The sequence below is a fragment of the Gobio gobio genome (genome assembly GCF_949357685.1).
Source record: "Gobio gobio genome assembly, chromosome: 19".
In the NCBI taxonomy this organism is placed as follows: Eukaryota; Metazoa; Chordata; class Actinopteri; order Cypriniformes; family Gobionidae; genus Gobio; species Gobio gobio.
This window is the reverse complement of record NC_137112.1, coordinates 12,214,204-12,225,496: the sequence shown is the minus strand read 5'-3', so window position 1 is coordinate 12,225,496 and position 11,293 is coordinate 12,214,204. Positions and strand designations below refer to the sequence as shown.

General features: G+C 35.5%; 1 protein-coding gene across 1 annotated transcript; it reads left to right on the top strand.

Moving 5' to 3' along the window:
* Nucleotides 1-6,064: 6,064 nt before the first annotated feature.
* Nucleotides 6,065-11,034, top strand: pdrg1 (p53 and DNA-damage regulated 1). The gene is made up of 5 exons (XM_079843819.1): nt 6,065-6,197; nt 6,293-6,365; nt 8,038-8,112; nt 8,199-8,279; nt 10,685-11,034. The coding sequence occupies exons 1-5, from the start codon at nt 6,102-6,104 to the stop codon at nt 10,765-10,767; spliced, it is 408 nt and encodes a 135-aa protein (XP_079699945.1). The 5' UTR covers nt 6,065-6,101; the 3' UTR covers nt 10,768-11,034.
* The last annotated feature ends 259 nt before the right edge of the window (nt 11,035-11,293 follow it).

Genomic DNA, 11,293 nt, shown 5'->3' with positions numbered 1-11,293 from the left:
GGATTTGTTTCCTGTTTATTTAAAGTATGCTTTATGTCAGCTGGTCAGAGAATCAGTCAATGTTTTTTGAGCGCATTTCACACCCAGCGGTAATTAAAGGAAGACGTCTGATAGCGCCACATGCAACATGGATTCGGTCTTCCGACCTTTTGATTTTGATTAACGTAATATGTGAAACATTAGAAAGCTAAGAATGCTTATTTTGAAGACAGAGAGCGTGCGAGTGGAGGAGGAGCTCTGATCGTTCTCTCTGTCACTCAGTTAACTCAAGTGCAGCAGTCATCTGTTCACTCATAAATCACAATAACTGATCAAATAAGGCTTTGGCGGGACAAAAATTTGTTTTGCCGGCCGGCAAAAAATTTTCAATGTAGGAAAAACCCTGATATTGTTTCAAAGCAACTTCACAGAAAATGCATGCGTCTACATTACAGAAAAAACAGAGAACATTAAAATAATTTTTAAGATTACCTTTTACACATTCAGGGTCAACATCTGTAAAAGTTCTTCAGGATCATGGATCCAAAACTTCTGGATCATGAGGGGGGAAGAAACATGCACACACACAAATGAATATTAATTTGTTTGATAAAACATTAATATTAATTATCAACTTACGGACATGGACTTGCAAAACATACTCACCAGGCCCATACAAAAACTTTACAGTAGATCCAAAATCCTGGTTTGCCTAGAATTCTTCAGAGTCCAAGTATGGTGGTTTCTGTCCTCTCTGCAGAACAAGTGTACATGACAGTGTTCTCAGATTACTCATTCCAAAACTCTGTTACATTTTATGACAAGCTTGATCTTATTTTACAATAACGATATCACAATATATTTATTTTGATGGATATTTTATTAAAATGCTACAGAATAATACTGCTTTAAAAGTCTTCACTGTATGATATTCAATTAATTAATATCACTTGATTCTAAAAGAAGCAGAAGGTCTTCTCTATTCTTTTGTTTTATTAAAATTACCACAAAGCTGCAGCCCCTTTAAGAATGGATGCACAGAATGACACGCATCTGGGTTTCCCCACGTTAACTTGAACTGTTTGACTTACTTAAGACATAACTGACTGTTTAAATCAAGTGAATACCTCACATGACAAGGTTTCTGAGATAATTGTGTGCATTTTACAGAAAGATAATTGATTTCGGGATCGCCTGCTGTCTGAGAGAGACTTATTTTAACACATGCATGTCCCGTTCATTATTCTACATTCATGCATGTTTCCTTGTCAAAAAGTTTGAGTACAGTCAGTGCTGTGTTATATACGCTATATTCCCATTCTGCATTATAAAAAGGTAATGTTAACGTTTACAGCAAAGTATCATCAGATCGCCATAACACCCAGCCCTATCTTAACAATATTACAACACAACAAAACACAGAAACAGAATATGTAAGTTAATCACGATTAGCATATGACTTTAATGCACTAACGTTATATCTTGATGAGCAGTAGAAACAATATAAAGGGATTTACGTTACCTTCTGCCGTCTGCTGTCCGCCATTGGAAACTTAGTCTGTTCGTATTCATGTTTTTTCGTTCTCAGTCGACATCCCACCATCAAAATTCATCCAAAATAATATTTTAACAGGTTTAAATGGTCCATGCAATGCCATTAATAGACCGACGTGAAGATTAGAAGCCGCGATCGCGTCGCGTCCCCGCGAGCCACGAGCAACTCCAACGGCAACGGGTGTATAATTCAAACTGAAGGCGCGCACTGTCATTGGCCAGATTTCTGGATGACGTTCAGATTGACCAATCACGCTCAAAAGAACACGGAAAGACAGCAAATATCCTTGCAAATATAGAAAAAAACTTGTTTTAAACAACAGTTAGAAAATGTGTATATTTATTTTTATTTGCTGTTATATTTAATTAATTGGTCAAATGGTGTTTTGTGGTGTGGGCAGAGGCCTGAAAGTTTCAACCTGGAGAGCAGTGCAGATTTGTACTCTTTAAAAACAATTATTGTTTGATATTTAGTTTGCTATACTTTGTTATATTTGTATCCAGAATTGAATGTAAAACCAGTTTGAATGTAAAAATACACCTTCACTGTAAAACAGAAAATTAAAGTAAAATATCTTAATTTAAATAAGGAAAAATCTGTAAACTAATAGTGTTTTCTCTAAAACATTTAATGTAAATTTCTGTGAAGTTTTTTAACTTTATTTGACTTAAGATATTTGACTTTAATTTTACGGTTTTTGTTTTGCAGCTGTAGCTGCTGTTTTTTTAGGTTTTTATTTTTACAGTGTAAATATAAAACTAATAAGATTTACTTTAAAATGACAAATAATAATGTTAAATTGTTAGTATGGACATAAACATAAACCTTTAATATAATGAGCTAAATATTGTATTACAGTTGTTAATTTACAGATATTGTTTGTAATTTTGCATGAATTTGTTATTTATGAAAACAGAAAAATAATACAGTGATGTTCCTGTATAAAAAAATGAGAATTACTGTAGTTTGTCATTAATGATATAATCCTTAAAATAACAGTCAAGTTGTTTATTTAGATATTGTTTGTAATTTTACATCGTTTTAAACATAATTCAAAATTACAAGAAAATACTGTAAAAAAACTGAGGTTTTTTTCTGTAAAATTAGGATTATTTTTATTGGTTGCCTTATTTTTATTGGTAACCTTATTGGTTGCACCTACATTTATTGTGAGTGGTGGATTTCAAACCTCAAAACGCCCCTCTTTTGCAGCGTGTTAAAGTTAAGAATCTTGGAGTCACATTTTTTGTTAACAGTTGCAGAGCTGAAAGATCTGCTTGTGTTTCTGTGTTTCTTGAGCAAGTGAATCCCTGCTCTTTTTTATTCCATATTTTTATTTTGAGCATATCAGTTTTTGGTGTTTTTAAAACAAACTTTTTCATTTTCCACATTTCATCTCCTTTTTATTTAATTCTATTATTGCCTACAATTTGTAAAACTTTGCAAAAATTGTTTGGGGATAGTCTAAAATGTTTGGTTAATTATCCTTTGTTAATTCCATTACATTTCTTTGTTTATTTCATTACATATTCAGATTTTTTTGTGAACGTATATGTTCAGACAGGGTTTTTATTTTGTACTGTTTTTATAAAAAATATTTGATTAAGAGACTCTTTTCATGCAGTGGTTTTAAGGCCCTGACACACCATTCTGATGGTTTGGCCCAGACCCAGACGTGAACCAACCCCACAGTCGGCTTTAGTCATTGCTAGTTCAGTTTAGTGTTTCAGGGCCTTAAGAATTCTTTTTGCTGTGTAAAAAGCTTGTTTGCTGTGTCCTACAGTAGACCAGAGATAATTCTCAATCCTGAAGTCCTCCCCTGCCCCCCCTCCCTCTGAGAACAGCCAGCACAAGTGTCAGTCATTAACATATGAAAGGTCTTCTTCACACCTAACAGTCTTCAGTCCTAGCATACCCAGCAGTGTTTCAGCTGTATATGTCCGTGAAATTTCACGGATTCCTGTATACGTCCGCATACGTGAGGTTTCCGGGTTTTTCTGGAAATATACTGTTCCGTGTTACTCTGATCCGCTTTTTCCCACATACATCCGGTAAACATCAAATTACACAGGAGTATACCATGCCCGGATAGTGCCGGATTTCAGTGTTTTCATGCAGTGTTTATATTAGAGTACTGGGAGCACTTTTCTGTCCAGCCATAGTTAACTAGCCTGACTTCGTTTCCGATAGCATCATCCGTACTTCATGATTCAAAAACGAAGTTAAATCATTCACTGGCTTACCTGGTGACTTGAAGAGGTACGAATAAATGTCCTCTGGTCACTGGGTGCAGTTGTTACACCAATTTGACGCTGGGAGAATGAAGGGACATGTTTTTTAAATTGACCAAATTGGATGTATCATACTCTATGGCAGGCAGGGTGGACATATAATTACTTGACATGTTTAATATTGGTGATTTCTGAAGTTATTCAAGCCTGCCGGCTGTGTACGGACGTTGTTTTGTGCCGCTATTTTGTATTGAAGTATATGGGAGTCTAGTTTATTTTCCCCTAAAAGTGGGCGTGAATCTGTTCAGAGACATTCTATGACGTTGCGCCGGTTGTGCGTATAGGTAACGCAGCTCTGTTTATCGTATTAGATACATCTGAGTGTGTTGAAAATGATGTTATGACGTTACTCTGTGCGTTCGCTCTGCGGCTGCTATGACACTTGTTCACACTGCAGTGAGAGTAAAGTGTTTCTGCTAAATAAAACCGGAAACCAAGGGTAACGCAGATATGACGCCATCGACAGGTGACCTACTCACACGTCCCGGTTCCTTGGTTCAAAGAGCAATTTCTCACGATTTACAAATAGTTGGAAACATTTGGGATATTGTAAGTACTCAACTGAACAAAATATATAACACTGGCCTAGTGGTTTTGGGATATTTTACTGAATTTTTTTTTACATAGTGCACCTTTAATCATCAGCTTTTATGGAGAAAAATTAACTGAACTGAATTAAAAACTTCACTGATTATTGAGATAAGGGACAAAACGTCCTAAACACAAAAGCCCTATTTATGTTAAAAAGTAAGAATATCAACAAAATAAAAATGCATAAAAAGACATTTGTATACTCAGGACATTCATTGCTTATACTTTTAAAAAATGTCTTTAGTATTATTTTAAAAGCACACTCATGTAATTGAATCTGTCCTCATCATGAGGTCACAATGTAAAACTGCCAAACAAATCCATCAGGATTTTTTTATGATTCTGAATAAATCAGGCAGTGTCATGGGCAGCTTTAACTCCGAGGAGCACTTACTATTTCCTGCTCATTGTGGATCTTACAGTAGTACACATCGTGCTGGAAGTTATAAATGTTTTAATATTTTAAACAAACAATATTGAAGTCTCTGCGGTCACAGCTTTAACATGTCAATTCCGCATTGCATGGAATAGTTTTTGTAAATAGTTGTGGGATAAATCTTGCCATTTTGATATGTTTATTAAGGCAGCTACAACTGAGGAAAAAAACTTAATTGCTCCATTGTAAAACACGTGGTTTGGTGGGATTATTATAATTTTTTTTCATCAGGCGTCAACTCCGTACGAGCACCGACAAGTGCTCTCAAAAAGCTCTGTGAAATGCGATTTAATGTTTTTTGCATATGGGGAATTCTTCTAATGCTGTTTCATGATTCTATTTACATATAGGCTACTGTATATTTGGCCCCAGCTCGCCCTTTGTCAACTCCATCAGTATTTAACACTGTCAGGTGAAGGTTTTTGTTAATTTTTAAAGAAATATCTTATTATTTTTTCAATTTATTGTGTAAAAATGTTAAAACATCAATGGAACTACATAATATTATGTCTTAATTACCTAAGAGCATTGGTGATATATGTTTAATATTAAAAGAAGGAAGGAGAATTAAGGAACTGAATGGTTCATAATAGTGTGAAGAAAAAACAACAACAACAACAACAAAAAACTATACTGAACAGACACCAATATTACGTAATATTACACCTACCCGAGACTTATGCCTATACTGTTTTTGGATAGATTGAATTAAATTAACACGCTCTTTAGTGTGTCTGATGGAGTTGACACAAATTAAGTTATGAAGTGAATAAATAGAAATAGAAATAGAAATAATTAAGCCTGTTCTCTTACATGGTTCATTATTGAAGACCTTTGTCTACAAAAATACCTATTTTTAATATTGTAGTGTTATTTTTTTTAATTTTTTCAACGTCTAAAAAATGTTTTGTCCCTTATTTCAAGAATAAGTGACTTGCTTTGTTTTGGGGAATGACGCTGTATATTTTCAATGGTCATCGAAGGAGGAAATGTTAAAATGCTTTTTTGTAGCTAAGACTACAGAAATTATTATCGAAAGGCTCTCATAAACTCTGGAAATTTGCTGAATTCGGAACCGCATACTAACACACTACTCTTTCTATTTTCCCCATATCTTTGAAAGATGTAAGAGTAGCCTAGGATGCGGTTCCGAAGTCAGCGGCTTGCAGGCGGAACTGAAATAGAGCAGATCTTGTTTCCGTGATCAGTCGAGCCTATTTTTGTAGCGCACAATATACAGAATCAAGCCATGGAATCAAGCATGGACGAGAGTGCACAGCAAATATTGGAGCATTTGACTGAAATAGAGGTTGCTGCAGAAGACATACTTGCTGACAAACAACAGGTACGTTTGAATTACATATATAAAAATGTAGTCGAATGTACAAGAAGAAGTGTCGCTGGAACAGGGTAAATTAATTGTTGCTTACATATTGACAGATTGTGGATCTGGATTCGCGGAGAAACAAAAATCGTGTAGCACTCAGCGCTTTACGAAATCATTCCTCAAACGGCAAGTCCCAAATATTGTTCATATTATTATTAATATTATTATTATTACTACTACATGCGGTCTGTCAGAAAACGAGATCTCATCCCACAGCCCAGCTTACAGTAAATGTTGCATTTGCATTTATATGTTGTATTTCACAAATCAGCGTTTAGGTTTTTGCCTTAGCAGCATGTCATCTGTAACACACATAGTCTTGCTCAAAAGTTTACACACCCCTTGCAGAATATGTGAATAATGTTAACAAAATAAGAGAGATCATACAAAATACATGTAATTTGTGTATTTTATTTAGTGCAGTCCTGGGGGGTGTTCCAGAAATCAGGTTATGTGACACACCTGGGTATGTTTAAGGGTAAGTAAGCGGATAACCTCAATTTTTGGTTCCAAAAACGGGTAACTTTGTAAGTAGCCATAGCAACTCACTCTCTGAACATACCCTGCTCCAGAGCAGCTCATGTTCCAGGGTTAGTTTTATTAAGCGGTATTCAGATGTGTTTTATATAATGAATTGTTGTATTAATATAACCAAATGTGTTATATAGTTACAGTTATATAATATTCAATATCATATATTAATTCTAAAGCACTATTATAACAATTTACTGTTTAAATGTTAATTCAATTAAAATTGAAACAATTTTATTTTCGTCTCACTCATGGATCTGCATTCAATTAATTGGCATATCAAACAAACAATATAATCCTTATTCTCAGTGAATAAAGATTACTTATTAAACGAAAAGATTGAAAAAATGATTGCACAACCACCAAATAGGTGACGATGTGCACTAAGTAAGTTATGTAAATCGCCATTAAACAAAAGAAGAAGAGGAAGTATACTGGGACGCTTTTTCTCCGTGTCTGTTTCCATGGTGAATCATCGATTCGTTGCTCTGTTGAGAATGTATATTGTGTGTTAACCGGGAACATACTCTTGAGTTGTTTGAACTTACTAATGGACACGTTTTTGGAACCAGCATACCTCGAGTAAGCAAGGTTTGGGTTATTCAACGGGGAGTTCAGGGTATATGTGACGGTAAGTTAACCTTGCTTTCTGGAATATCCCCTTGAATAAGATATTTTACATACAAGATGTTTACATATAGTCCATAAGACAAAACAATTGTGTATAATTTATAAAAATGACCCCGTTCAAAAGTTTATGAACTTGTGATCTTATTTTATGATCTTATATTGTTAAAATTATTTACATTTTCAGATTCTGCAAGGGGTGTATGTGTAAACTTTCGATCATGATTGTATAATATATATATATATATATATATATATATATATATATATATATATATATATAAATATATAAATAAAAAATCCAATAAGTATTCAATTGCTGAAGTTTATAAATGAAGGAATATATTTAATAGGACTAGTCTTCATTTATATTTCTTTTTTTAAACCAAGAAGAGAAGGTTATCATGACCCTAACCCACAAACACATTTGATCTATTTTATATGTTGGTATAAAAGCCCTATAAAATTATACCGTATATATGATGATCTCATATCTCAAATTCAGAAAGCAAACTGAACGGCTGGATCTCAGGAAGCTCTACCTCATTCCATTTGCACCATAATATTATTTAAAGATTTTATTGCTATTTGCACTTATGGTTAGATGCTTTTTTTATGATTTGCCTCCAATCTAATCTAGATAATGTTAAGGTGTGTTTTGGAAATATGTTCATCAAATTCCCCCAAGAGAGCACCAGATCCATGATCCTTAAAGGTGAGCAACCATATGTTTGTCTAAATAATACATTATCTGTGTTCTCTGGCCTTTTGCTGTCATTTCTGTTTTATTGTTCTCAACAGACCAAGAACAGCTTGATAAGGAAATAACTGACCTCCGCAAACGTCTAAAAGCAAAAGTAAATCGTCTCAATGAGCTACAAGGTAGAGTTGCATTAACATCCTGATTTATTCATACTTTGGCATAGGGGTGTACGATATATATCGTCTACAATAATATCGTAATTGTTGTTTTAACAATGTGCAATCTAACATTACCTAGTTTTGTCCTCACTTTGCAAAAAACAGACAAAAGCACGACTAGAGAGTGCATATACTGCATGATGTAGCCTGCTGTGCATACTTACATACATGCATATACACACACACATACATTAAACATAGTCTTGCTCAAAAGTAACATGCACTACTCCCTAAGTAACTAATTGCATTACTTAGTGAATTTTTAAGAAAAGTAATGTGTTGCGTACTCTTTCTCACCAGGGCTGGACGTTGTTGTTTTTTTTGCAAAAAAGTTCTATCTTTGAGCAAATGTAAAAACCCTTTCACACCAAAAGTGAAATAATAAGCCTCAGGCTGAAGGAAATGCAAAATCACGCATGTACAGTAGAGGGCGCCGCTCAAGCAAACCTTTCAGCTGTGCTGCGTTTCTGAATTGCTGAAGAATAGGACACTGGAGAAGAAAGTTTAAAGGGATCCCATGGTGTTAAGACTTGTATGGCTTAATATAACATACATTTTGTCTCTTACTGAAATATGTAGTAGAAAACCCATGAAAGATCTTCGTTATTTAAAAAATCTATTATAAATTTGGACATTGGGCGGCACCATTTTGTTTGCATTCTAGGTTGATGACGTAGAATGGTTGCACTCGGCAATCAACTGGCACTACCCGTAGCTATGTTTACCACAACACACATCGAAAAATGTTTCAGAGTTAAACAAAACCAATCAATTGCTTTGTAATTGCATTTAAAACACACGTGCACACAAACTCTCTCACACACACAGACACCGACACCAAAATATCGGCGCGCGCGCGCGCTCACACACACACACACACAACCACATCCACGCACTGTGTGCGCGCACACGCTCAATCAGCTGTAATGTTATGCATGAAGTTGACTTGCCTAGTTTGTTACCTGACTCCGATTCGGCAGGCCAGCACTCTCCCTGGCTGAATCCGCAATATACCCTCAAATAGGCCGTTGTTTGAGGGGACAGCCATTTGTAGTGGTGTCCGAAACCATAGTGGACGTAATTGAGTGCACTCATTCAATCCCACATTGCACCGCAATAATGAGTGTACAGCTGATGTACACACAACAGCTGTCCGAATCACTCACTCGTTTTCATTCACTCATCAAGTGAACTGTATTAGTGGATAACGTAGGGAATAGTGATTGAGGTTTTAGGGGGCGATTTCAGATTCAGCCCCTGTTGTGGAGACTGACGAGGGCAGCCCATAACACATCTCGATTGAGACAGAGCAGTCTGTCAGATGTGTGTGTGTGTGTGTTTGTGGGCGTGCGCGCGATCTCGATTGAGATCCTGTCAGATGCGTGTGTGAGCGTGCACGCACGCGCCGATCTGTTTGTGTGTATTTGTGTGTGTGAGAGAGTGTTTGTGTGCACATGTTAGTTTGAGTGTGTTTTAAATGCAATTACAAAGCAATTGATGAGTTTTGTTTAACTCTGAAAACATTTTTCGAGGTGTGTTGTGGTAAAAATAGCTACGGGTAGCACCAGTTCATTTCCGAGTGCAACCATTCTACGTCATCAACCTAGAACGCAAACAAAATGGCGCCGCCCATTGTCCAAATATATAATGATTTTTTAAATAACGTGGATCTTTCATGGGTTTTCTACTACATATTTCAGTAAGAGACATAATTTATGTTATATTAAGCCATACAAGTCTTAACACCATGGGATCCCTTTAACACTTAATTCACCAATAAAAACCAAAAATAGTCCTTTTTCCTTATGGTTTAACTGGATCATCGAAGGTCAGCAACAAGTACATTGGTCAATAAAGTGAGATTAAATGCATAATAATAATATTTGTTTTATTTAACATATTTAATTATTGGAGGTTTGCATAGTATTCTGAGATTGCATTTCACTGCTTTTATTAATTTTGAGGAATACTGAATCTTTTTGTGCAAGTGAGATGAATAAATGCCTGCTCACATTTAGTATAGACCTACAATAACCATCATTGATTACACACAACCACTCCCGATTTCACTCAACAGTTGTCAGTCAATACATGGGAAAACAAAGTTATTTGAAAAAGTAACTCAGATATTTTGTATTACATTTTAAAAGTAATGCGTTACTTTATTAGTTACTTGTAAAAATAATCTGACTACGTAACTTGTAATGATTTACCCACAACACTGCAGATTTTTCAGGTCAGGTCAGTTTGTAGTAAATATCTACTTTATATTTACTGCCAGTGTGAAAAATGTGTCAGGTGTCAGGTTACTGTCATGAAATATTAGTACATATTGGAGCATCTAATATTCTCTGTCTCTTACACAGGTAAGCCTGAGCTGAGAGGATATAACCTCGCCCCTCTGAGCAATGATGAGATGAAGGCAATTAACAGCCTCCTTAAAAAATGACATTCCTTAGGCTGTCTTGAACTGGAAACACAAACCACCCGTGAGCAGAAGACCAATGCAAGATGTTTCTTTCTTTCTCGACTTTTGGTGACTGGCATGCGTTTTGTGGAATGAGAAACAAAACTGAACTGTTGACGAGCGCATGCAACAACAAAAAAAAAAGGATTATTTTCAAGCAAAAAAAATCAAATTCAGTACTTGTCGGCATTGTCTGTTTTTGGTGTAATTGTGTGATTTACATTAAAAATGTATTGTTTTCTCCCACTCAAACTCATGAATTTATGATTTTTTCTTTTTAAAGTTCAGTGCACTTCCCCACTGTTTCCTCATGTTGTAAACATGGGATAATGATTACTTTGACCACTTAAATAGTAACCATATATTTTTATCAGCAGTTAGCCAGGAGCCAAGTTGTAGCCCCGCCCCTTTTCACCGCTGCACTCATTGGGCCCTGTCATACATTGTGCGCAATGTGACGCCAGGCGTGTTTTTAGCTAGTTTCAGCCTGACGCAGTTATGATTTTCA